The sequence below is a fragment of the Sphaeramia orbicularis genome, chromosome 21 (assembly GCF_902148855.1).
Source record: "Sphaeramia orbicularis chromosome 21, fSphaOr1.1, whole genome shotgun sequence".
Taxonomy (NCBI): Eukaryota; Metazoa; Chordata; class Actinopteri; order Kurtiformes; family Apogonidae; genus Sphaeramia; species Sphaeramia orbicularis.
Window position 1 is genome coordinate 330,550 of NC_043977.1, and position 23,646 is coordinate 354,195.

The following is a 23,646-nucleotide window of genomic DNA, read 5'->3' on the forward strand; positions in this document are numbered from 1 at the left end:
GATGTTTGGACGGACGGAAGGGGACAATGAGACACAGAGGAGAACAATCTGGATTTAAGCCCCGATAGAGAAGGTTCAATAATGGACCTGTTTAAATGGACCCGTTTAAATAGACCCGTTAAACTGGACCCGTTTAACTGGACCCGTTAAACTGGACCCGTTTAACTGGACCCGTTAAACTGGACCCGTTTAACTGGACCCGTTTAAATAGACCCGTTAAACTGGACCCGTTAAACTGGACCCGTTTAACTGGACCCGTTTAACTGGACCCGTTTAACTGGACCCGTTAAACTGGACCTGTTTAACTGGACCTGTTTAACTGGACCTGTTTAACTGGACACATGTTCAGCCTTTGCTGCTGTTATTCATTAAGGTCAGTGAATATTAATTCTAAAGAAGACGTATGTGTGATTTTAAAGGTTTCATGAGTTTGTAGGATTAAATTTCTGCTCATGCAAAGAAATACTTGACAAAATAAAACATTCACATTAATGTATAAAATTAATATTTCTGTGGCACAAACTGGGGGACAATTAACAACTAAACTAAACCAAACTAAACTAAAGTAAACTAAATTCAATTAAAGTAAGTTAAACTAAACTAACCAGTACGGACTATCATTCTATTAAAAACAGCTCACACTTCCTGTCAGTTCTGGGTCATTTTGCTCCTTTCACTGACTGCAGAATGTGCAGTTCAGTCTGAGAAACAAATCAACTGGGCTTCATCTGCAACAGAGCGAATGTTTAAACTGTGACTAGAAGGAGTTCATAGCTCAGGGTGTTATTCACATTATATTTAGTGTCATATATTCATGTTTATGTCATTTAATTCTAATGACAGAAAAAGAAAAGTAACATTGAACTGTCACCTTTATGTCACATCATGAAACATTTGATTTGGTTTCGGAACTTAAACCAGGGTTTATTTATAACATTTTCAAGACATTTTTGGTCACATTTAAAACCTTCCATTCAGATCAATAATAGTCCAAAATTTTAACCAGAATGAACCTTGTTTGTTCAGATATTATTATTTTTACATCATTTTCAACCACAGTAAGATGTCATCTGTGTACATAAATGCTGCAGCTGAAAAACACTGCAGGCCAAATACGTTACATAAGTCTAGTTGTTCTTAAATATTTTACATATTATAGTTTTAAGACTAAAGCTAATACTTAATTCACCATATGTTCCTCCTAAATGTACAAAACAGAATAAAGACAAAAGCAGATTCCTCCAGAGAAATAAACAGGCTTGGTGAAAACCTCCAAAAGCTGTTGATATGAGGAAGACATTAGCTTGAATTATTCAGCCTGTTCTATCACAGCGTGCTGGTCCATAAGCTTCATGTACATTATTAAGGAATACAGACTCACAGTGATGTTCAGTCTGTTCCAACGTTCCACAGGAGGAAAACACACACAGTGGAAGCGTTAACGCTGACCCTGCGTCCCAGCCGTTGGACAAATCATTGCATCGTCTCCCAAGAGGAAGCTACGAGGTAAGGCAAACATAATGACAGAGCAGGGCCGCTTCAGGTGGTGTACGCCGCAAAGGCCGACACATTCACACAAACATCACACCTGTCACTGCACCTTAACGTTCAGGGGCTGAAGCTCCAACCTCTGCTTTAACTGGAGCCCAAAGAAACCACGGCAAAAGAGGCGGAGCAAAGGAGGCTAACAAACATGTTCATCTAGACAATGTCATCTGAAACGCATGTGGAACACGGTCCGATAAAAAAAGCGAAGCAGCAGCGGGAGGCCGAGCCAAGTGTGTGACATTGGACATAATTCAGAATAAGGGCCAAGTGAGCAGCCGAGCGCACACACAGGCCTCATGTTCCCACCGCCAAATATCCACCATGACATTTGTGTGGACGCGTTCTGCGTCGGCTGAACCGCAGCCCACTGACATTTTCATCCAAGTCACACTGGCTGTCACTTTTACATCTCAAGCCTGTTTGAAATATCACAAATGCAGCAGGTGCGGGAGTGGGTGAGGACGGAGAACGACAAGAACGCCAACGACGAGAACAATGAGAACGACAAGAACAACGACAACGACGAGAACAATGAGAACGACCAGAACGGCAACGAGGAGAACAATGAGAACGACAAGAACAACAACAACGACCAGAACAATGAGAACGACCAGAACGGCAACGAGGAGAACAATGAGAACGACAAGAACAACGACAACGACGAGAACAATGAGAACGACCAGAACAACGGCAACGAGGAGAACAATGAGAACGACAAGAACAACGACAACGACGAGAACAATGAGAACGACCAGAACAACGGCAACGAGGAGAACAATGAGAACGACAAGAACAACGACAACGACGAGAACAATGAGAACGACCAGAACAACAGCAACGAGGAGAACAATGAGAACGAGAAGAACAACGGCAACGAGGAGAACAATGAGAACAATGACGAGAACAATGAGAACGACCAGAACAACGACAACGACGAGAACAATGAGAACAATGACGAGAACAATGAGAACGACCAGAACAACGACAACAATGAGAACAATGACGAGAACAATGAGAACGACCAGAACAACGACAACGACGAGAACAATAAGAACAATGACAAGAACAATGAGAACGACAAGAACAACGACAACGACGAGAACAATGAGAACGACCAGAACAACGGCAACGAGGAGAACAATGAGAACGACAAGAACAATGAGAACGACCAGAACAACGACAACAACGAGAACAATGAGAACAATGACTAGAACAATGAGAATGACCAGAACAACGAGAACAACAATAACGACGAGAACAATGAGAACGACAACGACCAGAGCAACGACAACAACGACAACAATGAGAACGACCAGAACAACGATGATGAGAACAACGAGAACAAGAACAACAACAATGAGAACAATGAGAACAATGAGAACGACCAGAACAACGACAACGACGAGAACAATGAGAACAACCAGAACAACGGCAACGAGGAGAACAATGAGAACGACCAGAACAACGGCAACGAGGAGAACAATGAGAACGACAAGAACAACGACAACGACGAGAACAATGAGAACGACCAGAACAACGACAACAACGAGAACAATGAGAACAATGACTAGAACAATGAGAATGACCAGAACAACGAGAACAACAATAACGACGAGAACAATGAGAACGACAACGACCAGAGCAACGACAACAACGAGAACAATGAGAACGACCAGAACAACGATGATGAGAACAACGAGAACAAGAACAACAACAATGAGAACAATGAGAACAATGAGAACGACCAGAACAACGACAACGACGAGAACAATGAGAACAACCAGAACAACGGCAACGAGGAGAACAATGAGAACGACCAGAACAACGGCAACGAGGAGAACAATGAGAACGACAAGAACAACGACAACGACGAGAACAATGAGAACGACCAGAACAACAGCAACGAGGAGAACAATGAGAACGACAAGAACAACGGCAACGAGGAGAACAATGAGAACAATGACGAGAACAATGAGAACGACCAGAACAATGACAACGACGAGAACAATGAGAACAATGACGAGAACAATGAGAACGACCAGAACAACGACAACAATGAGAACAATGACGAGAACAATGAGAACGACCAGAACAACGACAACGACGAGAACAATAAGAACAATGACAAGAACAATGAGAACGACAAGAACAACGACAACGACGAGAACAATGAGAACGACCAGAACAACGGCAACGAGGAGAACAATGAGAACGACAAGAACAATGAGAATGACCAGAACAACGACAACGACGAGAACAATGAGAACAATGACTAGAACAATGAGAACGACCAGAACAACGAGAACAACAATAACGACGAGAACAATGAGAACGACAACGACCAGAACAACGACAACAACGAGAACAATGAGAACGACCAGAACAACGATGATGAGAACAATGAGAACAAGAACAACAACAATGAGAACAATGAGAACAACCAGAACAACGATGATGAGAACAACGAGAACAAGAACAACAACAATGAGAACAATGAGAACAATGAGAACGACCAGAACAACGACAACGAGGAGAACAATGAGAATGACAAGAACAACGACAACGACGAGAACAACAATAACGACAGACCAAATGAAGGGGTGGATATTCAGAGTGTTCATTCACTATCATATCATTCACACTCATGAGCAGATACACAACAGGCTACGTGTGTGTGTGTGTTTCTTAAATGGTTTCACGTAACCCAGAACCCATGTGAGGTTCAGGGAACACAGTCACTGCAGCCTTCCCTGGTGTTTGTAACTCGTCCTCAGACCACAGAACCTCCACAGCAGCTCCACAGATGGTCCACAGAACCTCCACAGAACCTCCACAGATGGTCCACAGAACCTCCACAGAACCTCCACAGATGGTCCACAGAACCTCCACAGCAGCTCCACAGAACCTCCACAGATGGTCCACAGAACCTCCACAGCAGCTCCACAGATGGTCCACAGAACCTCCACAGAACCTCCACAGATGGTCCACAGAACCTCCACAGAACCTCCACAGATGGTCCACAGAACCTCCACAGCAGCTCCACAGAACCTCCACAGATGGTCCACAGAACCGCCACAGAACCTCCACAGATGGTCCACAGAACCTCCACAGCAGCTCCACAGATGGTCCACAGAACCTCCACAGATGGTCCACAGAACCTCCACAGCAGCTCCATGTTTGTCCGTTGCTGACCACAGCTCTGCCACTGTCAGCTTTCCTTTCACAAACATCTCCCACACTTTTTAACACTCGGGTGCGTTTTGAGATTTGTTCCTTAATTCTACAAACAGCTGCCAAAAGACATTAAGCACTTGAAGTTTGTGTCCTCCTGGTCTGTGTTCAAAACGATCCCACGCATGCACTGATTCCCACCGTGGAGCCTGTCGGTGTGAGGACCATGGTCTGATCTGCATCTGTGTCTGGTACCGACTCCTTCAAACAGAACGCACGTCCGTGCAGAAAACCACATGTACAGACTGAAAGTGCAGATCTACTTCCTGATTTTTGCCTCATACTAAATCCAAACGAGTTCTTATTTATGTTATGACAGAGTTTTCGTGTTGAACTGAATGACATTGTGTGTTATCTCTATTATTTTGTCCACCTCCTGCATGTGCTATCTCTAGCAAAGTAATTAAACCACACGAGCAAAAGGAATGAAGAAGCACGAAGCCATTATGTGGCACCGGCCTAAAAGCAAGCTTGGTTAATTTTTCAGAGGAATTTTCACTTAAGCATTCAGAGACTGGAAAACATGACAAAATAAATATCTCACATTTGCAGCTAAGAGGAAAAGTGTGCATTTAAAGTGTGCTTGGCCAAACGCTTTCATAGCCAAAGTTCTTTGTCACGTTCATCAACGTAAACAGTAAAATAATTACCAATAATGGTGGATGCAGAAGGAGTGGAATGCTTCAGGAGCTGAAATGGAGCTGAAAGAAAAGGCCAGTTTCATTTTAATGACATGTACACGTGGCTGCGTACAGATACTTTAAGTAGTACTTGTACTTAATATCAAATAATGTGTTTTCTTGTTGAGACGTAGTTGTTTGATGGATTGGGTAACGACAGCAGCTCCAAGTAAAGCAATTCAGACGGTAATTTGGCAAGTGCAAACAATTTAGCACTTTTAATTAAGAGAACATTTCAAATACAGAAAACCAAACCAAATGACTGAACCTGACAAACAGCTGACATGTTTTTATTTACAAAAATTAATTCAAATTTTAAGAAAATGTATATTTAATCTGACGACGCAGCAGGATTCAGTTTCATTGAAACCTTCCCTTTTTCTTTATCCAGCGATTCTTCAATTAAACCGACATGATTACATTATCTGTGAAAAACTTCTGTGACGTCAGGATTGACTGAAGTTTGGACTTTGCTGTTTGGAAACACCCATTCCAACCGATCCCCCCACTGTACGAGCCGTGACTCATCTCCAACTGCTCGATCATTTTCAGCAGCCTTCAGGGAAAAGGTACAGAGTGTATATCGATTGATTTGGGCTGGATATATATATATATATATATATACACACACTAAAACAAACAGATATCTTGTTCTAAAGATCAAATTCTTCACTAACTCTGCCGGCATTAACAAATGCAGCTGAGACGAAGCCCAAAACACAGGCACAAGATAATTAGTCACAGCAGGCTGGGAGTAGGAAGGGCAGGGAAGCATTCTGACTGAAGGATGTATTGATCCTCCAGAGGGGGAGGGGCATCCAGTCAGGAGTCATGATCAATCTTGCGAGCCAACTCTCTCAATCTGTGTTGAAACCTGTGTGTGTTTGTGTGAGAAGCCTTCCATCTACCGTCCACACTGGTCTGAGTGTGTGTGTGTGTGTGTGTGTGTGTGTGTGTGTGTGTGTGTGTGTGCAGCCACATTAACACCACCAACAGTCTGCTGGATGACTTGTCAGAAAGAGACAAATGTCTGTGTGACTAAAAGACTCCCAAGGGGTTAGAGGAGGGGGTTATGTGGTAGCACAACATCGGAAGCCTTTATCGTCGAGTTAAAAGCCATCCCCGAGCCGCAGATTCTCCTCATCAAACCGAGCGCTCCTAACCGTGGCTCTGTGAGAGGCTTTAAAACCGGCTCAGGGAGCGACAGCAAAGGGAGGAGTTCCAAATGTAAGTGGTTTCATATGGGTGTTATCCGGTGGCTGGACACAGGTGGGCTCCATCTGATTAGACAGAGCTGATGCATATCAGCACGAGCTGCTGTAATTCATCCTCCTCTGATACGCTGGAGGAGGAAAAGGAGACGGTGGGGACGGGAGTGCAGTGGGACCGAAGCGGGAGGACGGCCAACGTCCTCAGTCGGCCTCCGTGTGGACGGACAGGCAGAAGAAGAGCGGCGTCGCTTTCATTTCACTGTTTGTCTTTTCTCACCTTCGCACAAGAAAAGTGTCAAAATGTAAGAAACGCACAGAAAAGACGAGGTGTGTGTGTTTGTTTATGGGATGTGAGGGCTGTAATAATGTTGGCCTCCTGGGTGGGTGTGTGGATCAGATATCAGACGGCGTGTTAAGCTGCAGGGACACCCACAGCGCTGGAACTGGAGACGGCTAATTGACAGGCTGTTGGAGAGCCAGCCGGTCCAGATAGGCAGTCACTTTCACGCTCCCACACTCTGCGCTTTCCACCAGGAGGAAGGAGGGCGGAAGTGTGTGTGTGTGTGTGTGTGTGTGTGTGTGCAGATGTGGAACCTGCTGGGGTAAAGTGGATGTCGCTCTCACAGTCGTCTGCACATGCACACAGCACATTTTCACACATAAATATATCAAGTTAAAAATGAATGGACGTTTTCACAGGAACTGAAGACAAAGCAGCGGCAAGGAACGCACTTCTAGTGGTAACAGAACAATCAAATTCATGTTTCTCGTATGTTGTAAACCACAAATGGACCGAGTGAAGGACCGACGAGTAATGCAACTTTACACTTTGTGCCTGAAAGTAAAAAAAAAAAAAAATACAGCAATTGAGCTTTTGAGGAAAAAGAAACAAAGACAGAAAATACAGAAGTGAATTCAAGACGATGCACCAGAGTTTATGCTTTGAATCGCATTAATAACCTGCAAAGAACTGGAAATACTAATGGTTTTGGAATTTCTAAAAAAAATGAGGTTGAATCATATGTTAAAGAATAATGTTACATTCAGTGACGTTCATATTATCATTCCATTCCCATAAAAATACAGATGTTACACTGAATGAGATGCCACGTTTCATTGAATTTCCAAAGTCCAGCAGTTTAAACCCAGGCCCAGATGTTTTGACTTGTTTTATTGTGGAAATGCGACATATACACATTTGAAGGATGTACATACGCTGCTTCTATTTGACCCCAATCCCCTTTTTTCTTGCACACACTCACTGATAATAATGACTATTTCTGCACACTATTGATTTACTTTAATGTCCTTTTAGGTTTCATCTCCCTGTGAAGGAACTGAGGGAGAGGTGAACGTCATCTGTGGATTATACCATTAAACATTCAATTATCTATAAAACACACAATAGGGGCTGCCGTCAGTGAATGACAGATTGCAGACTGAGAACTGTTCAGCGTTGTCCCCGTTAACCCAGGTTTTTATAGATCACCTCGCATGCCACCCTATAGCTGTTTAGTTATCTCCATGAATATATGCAGAAGGGATCTGTCCTTGCTGAGAGCAAAATCTGATAATGCAGCAACAAACACAGCTGAGAGTCAGAGCAAACCAATTCAGAGCTTTGTTTAAAAAAGCCAAAGGGCTCGCTGCTCATCTCTGCGACAGCGCCACACAATAGATGAACAATTATTCAGAGTTAGACTGCAAGAAAAATATTAATCTATTTATTCATGGCTTGTTGAATCAGCTTTATCTTCTGTGATTAATCCAAGTCAATAATGTAATCTTTAATTATAAAGAATGGCCTTATTACCTACGTCAAATAATCACGCCAGTCCACAATGCTGAAAAGAGGAAAACAAATTTCTCTGCTACGTGATTATGTATTTTACTGCCATAAATTAGAACAGCCAGACAATGTTGTTGTGGCTCTGAGATATGTATTTATATAAGTCATTTGAAAAGTGAATGGATAGAGGAAAACTACTGACTTCCTGCAATAATTTAACAACATGAAAAGGAAAAAGAAATACTCCCTATTTGGGCATTTGAAGAAATACATTTAAGATGTTAGGGTTTTTAAAAGAGTCTAATTATTGGCACTGATGAGAACATTTGTGAGCTGACAGAAAAAGGAAAAGCAAAAGTCTATTCGCACAAAATTGGTCTGTGGGCACAAGAGAGAAATATCAGACTCCTCTATCAAAATCCAACACCTGGAGCTCCCACAATGCCCGCTCCAAACAAACAAGGACATCTAGGAGAAGCCCAGTCCAAAAAGGGGGGGGGGGGGGGCATAAGATGAGGAAAACGGAGGAGGTTTAGTGTATGTGTGTGTGTGTGTGTGTGTGTTCATACCAATGGGATTAAGAACACATCACCTGTAATAAGGACTTCAGTTTGGATTCAGACTGAAGGGAAAAAAACAAACCATGTGCACTTTGTCAGTACGACAACACACACACACACACACAGAGGCATGAGGAGAACACTGACAGGCATGTACACTGTTACTGTTCCATTTGGGTTCCTGCCCCCCCCCCCCCCCCCGCCCCCCCCGGCCTTCCTCCCTGTGCCGTCCACTGGTGTTCCCAGTCAGGACTTGGACTAAGTGATTCGTCATGCGTGTAGGTGCGAGTAGCCGCTAACAAATCTACCTGACAGCTCCTGAACACGCAGATCACAGAGTCGACAGAGAGGAAACAGCAGCTTAGGGAACTTTCAACCGGATCTTAATCTGTGATGAAGTCAGCCGGTGTCTGAGGAGAGTTCCAGGACGTTTGGTGAACTGACACGGCACCGACGTTTCCTGGATGTCACAAACGTCTGCTAATTAATGTCCTCGGAGATGACAGGGTGTCAAAACGACAGGGGACATGGTCATCAAACGCCGCACAAGAGCGTCATAAACTTGTAGATTCGTGTTGTCGCTTCAGACTGAATTTCATCAAACTTTTTAGCTCCCTGAGGAACATGACATTTTCTTATGCCAGACAAAGGAACTGAGAGAAACTCCTAGAGGGGGATCGGTTCTCCTGTCACAGGTAATCTTACATCTGCATGTGAGAGTCTGAATGAAGACTGCAAAACAGAACAAAGACCAAACAAACAAGTGGCTAAGACCCAGTCGGAGAAACAAAAGCAATCAAGTGTCAGTATTTCTTTAGTGTAATTTGGCACATCACAGTGATGTAGAGGCGTAGTGGTGATAAGACCCAATCTGCGGGTCTCAGGAAGGTGAGCATATCAATGTTCAACATACCCTATTAAGACTTGACACCTGCACTTTATCATCACTAAAGCAATTGCATATTCCTATTCCTGCAGGAGAGATGGGGAAATCCATCTCCTGCAAGGACAGTGCCTTTAATAAATAGTGCACAGAACACAGGCACAAACTCTCTTTCACCTGATCCTTCGCTTCCTCTCTTTCCATTTCACACACTCACACACACACACTCCTCTTCCTCTCCTCCCTCTCATGGAAATTGTTTCATTCCTTTTAGTCAATCTGGCTAATGCAAAAATCATGTATGTCTGTCTTTAAATATTTAATCTTAACAGCAGCGAGATTGAAATACAACGTTGAAGAAGCATTACTCCTTCCTCCCCTGAAAGGTACAAGAGCTGAGAGAGAGGCAGCTGCTCTGCAATGTCAGGAGAGGAGAGGAGAGGAGAGGAAAAAGAGAGGAGAGAGGGAGACGCAAACACAGGCAGAGGAAGAGGAGGAAGAGGACACACTCGGCTATTTCTGATGACATATTTTGTTGCCATGCTCTCTTAGCGACTGGAGTTTCAAGGCGACGTTAAAGCGTGGTTTATCTGGGTTTACGAGCACACGCACCGGCTCTGTGTGTGGGTTTGTGTTCGTTCTCTTTCTGGTGGAGGGTTTTGTTCTTTGACAGAACTGAATCGGGTGCAGACACACACGGCTGGAGAGAAAACTGTTGCTGCTTAGAACTTATATAGGGCTCAGATCCAACGGCGTGAATGTTGCATACAGAAATGAACGGCCCCTGGAGACGAGTTCAAGCACAAAGACTACTTCAGTTTCTCTTAGTTTACAGCCTTGGTTTTCCTTTCATGCTTATTGGTAGTTTTATGCGAACAAAACAAGCCCTGTACAGTTATGTGCGTGGGATTTCCAAGAAAACTGAGAATATTAACCCTGCCCACCTTTAAGTTTTGATCAGTAATGACAGATATTATAGTATGACATGAATGAGGTGGGTGAAGAACTGAGAGAAACTTTTGTTACTCACCACAGAGAAGTCCTCGGCTGAGCAGTTCTGTCCACTGAAATTGCAACTCATGAGCATCTCGTCTAACTGGTGTCCCGTCCTGTTGAAGATGTCCTGCATGTCAGGGGCAGGGTACATTAAATCGGTGGGCTTGTGTCCATCCCTGTTTTTGGGCGGCAGACCTGTCAAGTTAGCCAGGTGGTAGATGTCGGCATCGGTGAGCGCGGAGAAGCGGAAGCGGTTGATGTTGCAGATGGTCACAGCGGGGAAAACCATCTCAGGTGTGGCCTCTTCGTTCAGAGCTGTAACATGCGGGTGCTCCAGGTAAGAGATGGCACACTTGGCCGCTTGGTAAAGAAACAGAGCCAGTGAAGTCAAAAAGGCAAGAGCCCAGAGAGTCTGCCGGATGCCCAGGCGACCAGACACAAAGATGTGGTTAATCCCATGCAGGGAGCAGGAGTTAGCAAACCCGGCCAAATCCTTGGCCGGTGGTGAGCAGCTCTCCTCGATCAGGCTCTCCTTGTCCCCATCCTGCTTGGTTTTCTGCTTCTCATCCTCCTCTGCAAATTTGATTTTGCAAACAAATTCGATAGGCATGGGGGCAGCCAGGTCTGCGTTTTGGTTTTTGTGTTGATGGCAGCTATCAGCCCGGGATCACTTTCCTCCTACTTGTTTTTCCTTTGGTCCTCTGAGCAGGAAACAACTCCAGAGAGAAGAGACAGAGACAGGAGAGTTTTGTTGTGCTGCTGCCGCTGCTGCCTGTGCTGTGACTGATAGTGCTGCTTCTGCTGCTTCTGCTGCTTCTGCTTGTGCTGCTGCTGCTGCCACGGCTCCTAGTGACTGGAGCGCTGCTGCTGCTGTGCTGCTACTGCTCTGAACGCTTGTCTCACTACTTGATCAGCTCACACGGTCTCGCTTATCAGCAGTAATACAGCTGTCAAAAAAAAAAAAAAAAAAGGAAAACACCATGGCACACACTGCCTCAGACCCACAGATGAGAATGCAGCATTTTGAGACGGGGCTAAAATAGGCACACGCTTCTTAATAATTCATGAGAAGGTAACATTGTGATTATTTCCTCTTCACTGGCGTGAGTCGCAACTTCCCCCCGCGATCCCGGCGCCTCCCGCAGACAGCTCCCCTCACGCTTAATCCACTTGTTTGGACGGATCCTCTGCTTCTTGGCTGGAATAAAGTTAGTGTCAAAGGTTGTTCTGCCAAACATCCGGCGTTTGATGTGAATCGCAGGGGGTCACCGCTTTCTAATGCGACCCCCACATGGGGTCTCCAGAGAATGCCTAATTGAAACAATAATGAGGACTGGTGCTAGAAGTGGAATTGAGCACGAGGCAACTCCTGGCAATCAATCTTGTCTTTGGAACAAAAAAGTAAAAGACTATTGATCGGGAGAACGTGTCTGTCAGAGCTTAAGAGAGGCAGTACAACGGTGTTTTCTTATCAGAACTAATGGTAGCATCACAAGACTCCTGCACGAATTTGAATTAGTGAATGCCTCCTGATCTGGACCCCGATGCCGCTGAAGATGTTGAAATAAAGTATCGATCTGCCTTCATCCCTATCCTTTACAGTGGGTGTTTAGTGCTGTTAATGGCCCTTTTCCAAGTTGCCAAACAAAATTATGCAAATGCAAGGCAGAAAAGTGAGATCCCTAATGCATGTTATTCCCCTTTAATGGAATTAGTCATGCGGGTCACATCACAAGAGGCTGGGACCTCAAGAGAAAAGGCATATTTAGAAGTGAATTCAAGCGCTCTAAACGCACGTGCTGGGTCAAGTCCAAGAGAGCATCTGTGATTACTTAAAAGTCCAGAACAAATTATCAGGGATACTGAATCTGCACTAACAGCTTTTTTTTTTTTTTTTTTACACATATTTCACTAATGATGAGCCAAAAAAATCATGACAAAACAATTTTAGGATGATTTACGGTATAAATACAAGGAATGATGAGGTGAAGAAGTAGTCTTAGTACTAACCCCAACAGTTAGCTTAAAAACACAACTTCCATCAGGGATAAAGTCATGTAAACACAGTAAATCTACAAAGCGGCTTTTTTTCATCAGCACATTTTCTGTTTTACAGTTTGATGGTCTCTGATAGTGTGTTCTCCTGCTAGAAAAACAAAGATATTCAGGATATTGGCCTTTTCTTGATGGAAGTGAAGTGACCGTGCGTTGGCGATGCCTCTGGCGGGCACTGAGGTCTGCTAACCACCCAGTGTTTTATGTAGTCTCTTCCCCCAGAGGATGCTGGGCTTATTTACAGTCTCACAGAGGGAATGAAAGCTCACAGTCCACGCCATGACTAAATACCAAATGTGAGTGAAAAACACGCAGCCACATCTGGCACATGAAAACTAGTTAAGAAGTGGCTGGCATCACATTTGTTCGTCAGAGCAAATGACCCTTCTAACCCCGGCTCTGTTTCGGTGTCTGATGTCTGGAAACTGACAGACGGATGCAAACGTGGCTGTGCTTTAAAGTTATTTTTGACACTCACGCTGAATAATGTCTCATTCTGCAGAAACATTTTAATACATTAGTGGGGCTTCGTCGGGTGGGGCTTCAAGGCCCTTTCTCGTTTGAATTACAGCTTCATGCAATTTATGATGGCCATGGTCTGAGTGCTGTTCACATTTCAAACAGTCGGCTGTGAATAAAAGTTGGATTTGGAAATGAGACTGTAACATCACTGTGTTTGCTCTGTTTCTGGGAAATGACAAAGAAAAGAAAATGACAGAACAGAATATGTGGACAGATAATGACCCCCCCCCCCACCACATGAGACCAGATTCATCATGTCGCTCAGAGGCTCCATCTATCGGACGCTGCTGTGGTCAATAATTGCTCAGCAGTGTGTTCATGGACGACATGTTCTGCTCGTGTCTGAGCTTTGGGCTGATGCTCAGACACTTGAACGGTTTGATTGGTTTGCATGTACACCTCCGTATCTGCAGATGAATATATGTTAAACCAAAACAATGTCCTGATCATGTGAAAACCACCACAGGGCACAGATGAACAAAAGGAAACACACGCACTGACAGTGAGTCTTTTATATTTAGTCCAGGTGAAATCTAACCTGAGGGAGATCTGACTGTTTGTGCATGTTTGTCTTTGTTTTTCTGACGGGCTTCACCCTTTGTACTCTGCATGTTCACACTCATGCTCTCCACGATTCCCCTCTATCCTTTTCCACCACATCTGAAGAACTGGGATCATCGTGCATTTTAATGGATCACAAGTGTTGCTTGATGTGTAACTTTCACACCGGACCGCAAAACAACCCACGCGTGCTGCTGTGATGCATATTGATAGAAATGGATTGAAAGGAGAAACGTGAAGGTGGGCCGCAGATGGAGAGGCCGAGCGTCCCATCTCCACAGAAGCCCTGCTTTAGTTCTGCTTCAGCAAATTACATTTTGGTCGTTTCATTCACTCTCCAGCTCCTTCAATCAATCATCTCCTATTTGTGCACACTCTCTTTATCCAGCTCTTGGAATCAGACAAGATATGTTTTTTGGACATTTATAAACATTCCGTGAAATATCCGAACCTTCTAATGGTACCACCAAAATCCAGTGTTTATTCAGTGGTCAACAAAGCACCTACCAGAACATACAACAGATCTACTAAAACCACCAACTAATTAACCCTGTGTGTCCACAGAACATACAACAGATCTACTAAAACCACCAACTAATTAACCCTGTGTGTCCACAGAACATACAACAGATCTACTAAAACCACCAACTAATTAACCGTGTGTCCACAGACTGTTTCACAGACCGAATAAAGGCTAAAGCTCAGCGTTTACTCACATCTGTTTTTATGGAATAATCCAGTTGGATTCTTCAAACTCAGATGCTTATTTTAACAGCAGCTCAAATAACACAGTTTCTTATAATCATGTGTTTCATCAGCTGATAGTTTACATTATAGCTCTGTTAGCTTAGCTCTGTTAGCTTAGCTGTGTTTTTAGACTAAAACCGCCACAGTAGTTAGTTAGTCAATTAGATAGTTAGCTTGTTGTTATGCTAATTTGAATATGCAACAAAACAAAATAATCCTAGTTAGTTTTTACAAATGAAACAGATTATATGAAAAATAAACAAACAAAAAAAACAACAACTATACATATACATAAAAACAAAGTATGACTTCATTTCCACATTTGTAAAGGAGTGGGAGGAAGTAGAACTTATTTAATCCCTTCTCCACAAAACAGTCTATGGTTTAACTTCATATCAGCAGAATATATGAACAATCAAGTCCCTTGGATCAGTTCAGCTAGTTTATCAACTCTACATACATACATAAATACATACACACACTTACATACACACACATATACATACACATATATACACAGACAGACAGATAGACAGATAGACAGATAGATAGATAGATAGATAGATAGATAGATAGATAGATAGATAGTCATACATACACACATATAAAAATACACACATACATACAAACATAGAAATACCAGAAAAGTAAAAAATAATACATACATACATCTGTGAAGGCAACACCAAATGAATACACAATAAAGTAAACAATAAGATAAAGTGAACAACAGAAATCAAACAAAACATAAATAAATCAACACACAAAAACCAAACAACCCAGCACCATGTGTTCATACTCAAACACCTTCTTCAGTATGATTCTGTGTATAAACCATGTCGTTAAACCTCTTTTTAAATTGGCTGATGTTTGAACATTCTTTGAGTTCCACCTTCAGTCTGTTCCATATTTTTACTCCACAAATTGAAACACAAAAACTTCTCCTAGTCGTTGTCACTTTTAAAGTTTTGAATTTATGTTGTCCTCTTAATTCATAACCTCCTTCCCCTTCTATGAATAGGTTTGGAATATTTCTTGGTAGTGATTTGTGTTTTGATTTGAATAATATCTGAGCTGTTTGAAATTCTATGAGATCTTTAAATTTGAACAGTTTGGACCGTAAGAAGACCCATTAATATAAAGAATAAACAGCTTTGGGCCCAACACTGACCCCTGGGGGACACCACAAGTACTGTCCAAACACTTTGAACGATGATCACCCAACTTTACCAACTGTTTCCTGTTAGTTTAGTAACTCTGAACCCAGTCCAGTGTTGTTCCTCTGACACCAGAACGTTCTATTTTATTTACTAATATGTCATGATTTATTGTGCCAAAAGCTTTTTGAAGGTCCATGAATACTCCAACTGTCTGATGGTTTTGGCCGATTGAATTGGTGATTTCCTTTTCTGAGTCTATTAATGCTAATGAAGTTGCTCTGTTTGATCAGAATTCATATAGACCTTCAGTAAAAAGCTTATGTCTATGAATTTGTCAAACTGATTACTGAAGAGTTTTTCTAAAATTTTGGAGAATTGAGGTAGCGCTGAAACAGGGCTGTATTTGTAGCAGTTTGAAATGACATACTACAGATATGAGGTAGTGCTCTGGAAATCCCTCCTTTCACAACAGTCATGTCAGTGTCATGACAGTCAGTGGACGTCTGATTTGGACAGTTATTCATTATTCAGTCTCACTCACTGCTGTGAGGAACACTGAACTCAAATTTCTGTCAATTAAGTTTTCATTCTGAATCTCAGATGTTCCCAGATCAGTAAAACCACTACTCCCCTCTGTTAGCTTAGCTCTGTTAGCTTACCTGTGTTTGTAGTCTAAAACAGCCACAGTAAAACCACTAATCCCCTCTGTTAGCCTAGCTGTGTTAGCTTAGCTGTGTTAGCTTAGCTCTGTTAGCTTAGCTGTGTTTTTAGTCTAAAACAGCCACAGTAAAACCACTAATCCCCTCTGTTAGCTTAGCTCTATTAGCTTAGTTGTGTTTGTAGTCTAAAACAGCCACAGTAAAACCACTAATTCCTTCTGTTAGCTTAACTCTGTTAGCTTAGCTGTGTTAGCTTAGCTCTGTTAGCTTAGCTGTGTTTTTAGTCTAAAACAGCCACAGTAAAACCACTAATCCCCTCTGTTAGCTTAGCTCTATTAGCTTAGCTGTGTTTGTAGTCTAAAACAGCCACAGTAAAACCACTAATTCCTTCTGTTAGCTTAGCTGTGTTAGCTTAGCTGTGTTTGTAGTCTAAAACGGCCACAGTAAAACCACTAATCCTCCGTTTTCTGTTGGTTTGTGTCGTCAATAACTGAACTAAAGATCTGTTTGAATCCAACAAACAAGGTCAGAACTGTCGCAGTTTAGTCTGAAACACGGATCAACAAACTGAAACTTAGTAAAGATAAGAACATCCCATAATAACTGTGTACAGTCTACTCTCGTTAAACCGCTTGCCGTTATACCGCCATTTTCGCTCACCGCCGACCAAAACCATTGCACAAAAATCCCCGATGCATTATTCCATTAGCTACCGCCATTTCCGCCTATCGCCATCCGCCAGCCCAGTTCCATGCACAAATAACACTTATACCATTGATTTCCCGACCGTTATACCGCCAGCGTGATTGCCATCGAGTACACATAAATTTTAACAATGCACTGAAACAAACACGCCAGACGCTGATCGCGACAAGCTACGAGTAGGTCTACGGAACGGCCACCGTTCATTTATCGCAGAACACTCAGTAGGTCAGGATGTCGGGAAGAGGACGTGGGATTAAGCCAAAGCCTCAAGATGATGGGGTGTCATTTCCCGACACGGTATAATAATGCTTAAAATGTTTCCCCACTTTAAATGATCCCTTACAACATAACAGAATCCAGATTTATTTAGAAACGCAATTAGAACGGGTTAACGGAGGCAGCACAGACATCATATAGTAAAGACATGCACATTATGGACGCAACCCGTTGTAACGGCATTGTCGCTATACCGCCAATTTGGCCATGAACGGAAGTTGGCGGTATAACGAGAGTAGACTGTACCTTCATCAGCCTCAGTCAAACTCACCTGTGAAATAGAAACTGTCATTTTCCATCCAACTGCATCTGTTCATTTCAAACTGAGTCCAGTGGAGAAAACAACTACAGGGATTCAACATTTGATGATCACTTTATTTGACTCTAAAAGTTGTTTCTTCATGGTTCTCATCCCATCTGGTCTCCTCCTGATGCTTTGCTCAAAGGCCCTGTGGTGTTAGTTTTCCTCCCCGTGGTAGACCAGCAGACTGACTCACTACTCCCTCTAGTGGTCACATAAATCCCGTCGGTGTAAATGAATTCAGTCCATATCTGTTCAGTCTACTAAATGTGTGTCTTCAGCAGAACCTCAAAGCTCTGTTCTCAACACTAATGATACTTTTAGGTCATATTTGATCATTTGCAGGAGAAATATTCCATATAGCTAATTAAATGATGCTTTATTCCACAGTTATGTTTTTCTCCCTTCTATGAAAACAGATTTTGGAAATGTATATTTGTCGAGTCACAGTAACTTTTCCTTCACCTTTTTTTTTTTTTTTTTGTTTTTACTAGATTTGTCCCAGAAATACACTGAACATCACAGTTACGTCTATCACTTACAGCCTGTTATTAGTTATATTTAATACAGAAAACAGGTGGATATGTATACTTTAGCACAACAATATCATTTCCTTCATCTTTTTCTGATAGGACAAATGGAAAAAGTTAGCAGCTACACACTGAAATTGAGTCCTAAATGTGCAGGTAGAAGATATGCCCGTGCACGGACCCATGGGACCAACACGTCCCCTGAAACATACTTCTACAGCTGCATGTGTGTAATTTGTGTTTGACAGGTATTCATGTGTTGATAACAAATAATGAAGACTCAAAGCGACATTGGCTGTTGCTAGCTCAGCAGTAACCCGGGCAGGTATCTGTGGTCAACAGAGAGCCGCCTCTGTGGAACCGGCAGGAGAAATGTCAAATTTGCATAAAAGCCACCAAATATTGTATTTCCTGTTTTTCCTCAATGCTTCATATTTGATGATGTGGAAGTGCGGAGGCTGCAGACAGCAGGCTGATATTTGCTCTTTTTTCCTTGAGTAAACACCAGAGGTCCCGGCTCAATGAGAGGAACATTTAGATTGAACTGTTACAATCTAATGAGGAAACGTCCTGCAGGTGTTTGAATGAACCGGCTAAAGCCTGTGGTCATAAAGCCGCTCAGCTGACGGTGGATCTGCTTTGTCTACGTTCACACTCAGTTTCCTATTGGACCGCATTTGTCCTGCTTCTACCTTTGGGCTTTTACTCAGACTGTCTCCTTCCATCGAACATGTAACTCCCTTCGCTGCTAAATTTCACTGAAGTTTTTCATCTAATTTGATGAAGATTACCTCGACTTTAGACCAAGGTTCTAAGTTTTGGATTTTTCATTCTAGTTTAGTTTTATTTAGTTTGGACTTTTTCTTTCTCTAATTCAGTTCGTTTTAATTCGTTTTTAGAGCAGGTTTGATAGTTTTTATTAGTTTTCATTTTTTTCTAAATGCTTAGTTGTAGTTCAGTTGTAGTTCAGTTGTAGTTCAGTTGTAGTTCAGTGGTCTCTTTTCTCTTCTTCTCTGTGCTCCTATTCAAATCAATCCCAGACAGGACTCTGCTGCTTTAGTCTCCATGTTTCCAGGTAGAGTGGGGACCAGAAGATGACTGGAAACCACAAGTGAACACAAGTGACGGAGCAAAAAGTGTCATATGGTGCTAGCAGCTAAAATTGCTCGAGCAAAATAAATGGATTTCATATCAATCTGACATTGACAAAGATGAAAACAAAGGGAATTTTATCCACAATTTTTAAACATTTTAGTTAGTTTTGTAAACACACAATACAGTTTCAGTTAGTTATCTTTTTTCTTTTCATTATAGTTTTTAATTTTGGTTAACAAAAATGTTTTTTCAATTCTAGTTTTCGTCATTTCGTTAGTTTTTGTTAACGATAATAACCTTGCGTTGGACTGATTTAACCTCCATTTATGCAACGTCTAAGCAAAAACAAGAAATCCAAACAAGCCATAAAAAGGACCTAGACATAGAAAAGGCAATCATCAAAACGCAAGCTGTAAAATAAATTCACAGTATTAATAAGTTAATTCGTTAGCATGTATTCCTTCCTTCCTTCACAAAGCCTAATTCAATATCCTCTGTTCTGAACAAATGACAAACTGCACAGACTCTAAGCTCCTCCCACTAGTGCATGTGGTACACAGTAAATAATCACATGTTCAGTGTTTCACAAAGCTATTCCCAGTGCAAAAGGATCCCAAATGGACTGAAACACACTACATGTTTGTTGAGCCACTTGCGTTATTTATTTTTGACCGGGTGAAAAAGCATCCCTGTGGTTTTACACTCACCTGCCAACGGTACGAGGCTTCCAAGTCCTACTTTGTTTGAACTCGTCGTGTCCTGGACCTTCACCCACAGACAAGCTGAGTGTGACCAAACACAGGCCAATCAGGTGCCTCGGTTCAAAAATGGTACTGGAATAAAGCATCAAAGTATCGGTAGAAGGATCATAAACGTCACTATTTGAAACGGGTTTAAAAGATGATGTTATCAATGATGAACTCAATTTGACACATGTCCACAGCATCAAAAAGACTCAAAGGACGAACCTCCAAACTCTAAAAAGACAAAGTTAAGACAGACGCAGGACAAGACAACGGCCTTTTTTAATATGAAATGTACTGATTACTTCGACTAAGTTACCAATGTAAATATAAAATATAAATCAAGACAAAAACAATGTAAAAGATGCAACAAAATGAAAAAGGTGATTAAAGTCCATATCGACAAGTGAATTGGTGCAATAAAACAGTAGGACTGGGTATGGATAAGGTCTGATCGATACTGTTTATTCATCTGCTGTTTTAATGCTATTCTAATCAGTTCTGTTTTAGGTTAGACTTCAAGTTACAGTTCAAACCGTGAACACAATTATTTCCTTTACTTTTTTCCCATTTTTGCATGATTAAGCAGTAAGCTAGCAGCCTATTATACATTACATATACACAGGGCCGTCACACTAAGACCCAAAGCCGGCATTTGGATTAAAAAAGACACAAATGTATCATAGACGAACGTCTCAGAGAGGGAAGACGGGGAGCAGGACATGTTTTCTGTTCCTGAAATACATAGGAAATCTATTTACTGTTTTCTCCAGTATTAATAGGAAAATGGATAAAGTCTGAACTTAAGTCAGGTTTTAATCATTTGGTCCTGGGGTCTGTTTGGTACCAGGTTTTGGTACCTGTTCCTATAAAACTGTACAAATATCTTTACAGTATCTGGTCTCATCTGTATGTGTATTTCATTTTATTTCAGCTGTGCAGTAGGTCAGTTCTGGACACTTGAGTGGATTCAACAGACCAGACAAACGCTGCGTCTCCATTAAATGTCCATTTATGGACACTGTCTTGAATTCTGTTGTTTCCAAACACATTTTCCAGCGCCTCATTTCAGAATGTGCATTAGATCGATTTAAAGACATGCTTGTTTCTGCTGCTGCAGACTTGAACTTTTCTTATCTGTTGGAAGTGACTTATCTTGGACCCCTGACAGACGTTAAAACACCCCCTTAAAATGCATTAATTTCAGCAATAATTTGATGGTGGTGAAGTTGGTAAAATATAGATCCATTTGGGTGTTGACACAACAGATTTTCTGGGTGTTAGGGTTTGTGTTTGGGAACCATTAAAGGTACAAATCTTCCTCATATCAGAGTCAATCTGTTGTTGAATGTCTGAAATGCCGCTCCAATTAGACTGTTTTTAGGAGAAAAGTACTTCAGCAGCAGCCTTCACTTCTCGTACAAAGGCTTTGATATTTGTTTACATCAAATAATCCAGTTCATTTGAACAGCCCGACTGTGAAAGAACATAAAGTCAGGCACACAGGAGGATAAATGTGTGATTTTCCGATTCTTTACACAAAAGTCATTGCCTGCACTGCTCCTTCACAACACTTGCGTTTCACTGTGGCTTTCATCTGTGTAAAAATGCTGAAGTGACGGCTGGTGTGGGTTTCTAGGTAACATATCAGCTTGCATTAACGCTGAGATTGGACATGGTGTGGTTCAGTAGTTTCCTGCACCCTTTACAAGCACAAATTCTGCTGCCATGTTCTAATAGTAGATGAAAGTCAGAGGTTCTGCTGCCTAATGAGAGCTCTCATTATGAAGGGGGGACTATCTTCTGAAGGACCATATGGGGACTCATTTTTCTGTATATGTAAGAACACACTGCCCAGAGGGGACACACAAATATGGAAGCTTGTGCAGTGGACTGAGGAATTGCCATGCTTTGCACATGAGCGCTAAGACCAGGGTTCAGTGGTTTTTTTCCATAGCCCTGAGGATCACTTCTCTTCAAATCCAAACACAGCACACTGCTGTACACACTAATGCAACACACGACTCACACACAGAACAGATGTGTGTTTACAAAAGAGAAATTAAACCATGAGCATGACCGGGATGTCACTGGGGTAGGGGGTAGGGGGTAGGGGACAGGGGGTAGGGGACAGGGGACAGGGGGTAGGGGACAGGGGACGGGGGTAGGGGGTAGGGGGTAGGGGACAGGGGACGGGGGTAGGGGGTAGGGGACAGGGGGTAGGGGACAGGGGGTAGGGGGTAGGGGGTAGGGGACAGGGGACAGGGGGTAGGGGACAGGGGACGGGGGTAGGGGACAGGGGGTAGGGGACAGGGGACAGGGGGTAGGGGACGGGGGGGACGGGGGTAGGGGACAGGGGGTAGGGGACAGGGGACAGGGGGTAGGGGACAGGGGGTAGGGGACAGGGGACAGGGGGTAGGGGGGTAGGGGACAGGGGGTAGGGGACAGGGGTAGGGGACAGGGGACGGGGGTAGGGACAGGGGGTCGGGGACAGGGACAGGGGGTAGGGGACGGGGGGGACGGGGGGTAGGGGACAGGGGGTAGGGGACAGGGGACAGGGGGGTAGGGGACAGGGGGTAGGGGACAGGGGACAGGGGGTAGGGGACAGGGGGGTAGGGGACAGGGGGTAGGGGACAGGGGACAGGGGGTAGGGGACAGGGGACGGGGGTAGGGGGGAGGGGACAGGGGGTAGGGGGTAGGGGGTAGGGGACAGGGGGTAGGGGGTAGGGGGTAGGGTTAAGTTTAGTAAATGACCTAAATGTAATGTAATGCCGCTCCTGGAATGACTAAGGGCAGCAAAAGTAGTAAATGTCTAATTATTGATCTAAAAGTGAATCTGAAAAAAAGGACATCCAATAATCGACTTCCAAAAGAGCCAGGATGTGCCTTTACAGCTGAAGGTCACAGGAGAAGAGCAGGAAACGGAGGCCAGCTTCAGCATTCTGCTTCTAAAGTGCATTTTCCAGTAGTCCACCCTGACCCCCACATGAAAAATGAAAGACACCCCCACTTTCACAGAAGCAACTGGAACAAAAGCTAAATGTCACTGGCAGAATCTTTTCTGACAAAAACCCACTCATGCGAAACATCTACAATATATGTAGTTGACTGTAAATAATAAATGAGCTTACCCTCTAACAGCCTCTTAATGAAAAAAAACACACACACTCAGTCCTTTTTGACCATGTCTGTGTTTTCAGTCGGCTCCAGCAGGAGGAGGACGTCCAGTCCAAAAGAAGAAGAAACACCAGCGGTGTTTCAGTCTGTCGACATTAGACACAAACCCATTCACTTCCACAAACGGAAACACAAGACATTTGGTTTATGAGGGTTCTGTCTGGACTGCAGGTTAGGGTTAGGTCCAGGGTTAGGGTTAGGTCCAGGGTTAGGGTTA

General features: G+C 43.0%; 2 protein-coding genes across 2 annotated transcripts in view; both read right to left on the reverse strand.

Moving 5' to 3' along the window:
• Nucleotides 1–11,911, reverse strand: part of asic4a (acid-sensing (proton-gated) ion channel family member 4a) — a 196,878-nt gene extending 184,967 nt beyond the window's left edge. Inside the window, exon 1 of the mRNA XM_030125137.1 lies at nt 10,933–11,911. Coding sequence (XP_029980997.1) covers nt 10,933–11,508 — 576 coding nt within the window. The 5' untranslated portion in view covers nt 11,509–11,911. The remainder of the gene's footprint in view (nt 1–10,932) is intronic.
• A 10,403-nt stretch (nt 11,912–22,314) lies between these two features.
• LOC115412775 (vegetative cell wall protein gp1-like) lies at nt 22,315–23,193 on the reverse strand. The gene is made up of 2 exons (XM_030125435.1): nt 23,145–23,193; nt 22,315–23,006 (listed from the first exon to the last, which is right to left on the reverse strand). The coding sequence occupies exons 1-2, from the start codon at nt 23,191–23,193 to the stop codon at nt 22,315–22,317; spliced, it is 741 nt and encodes a 246-aa protein (XP_029981295.1).
• Between the last annotated feature and the right edge of the window lie 453 nt (nt 23,194–23,646).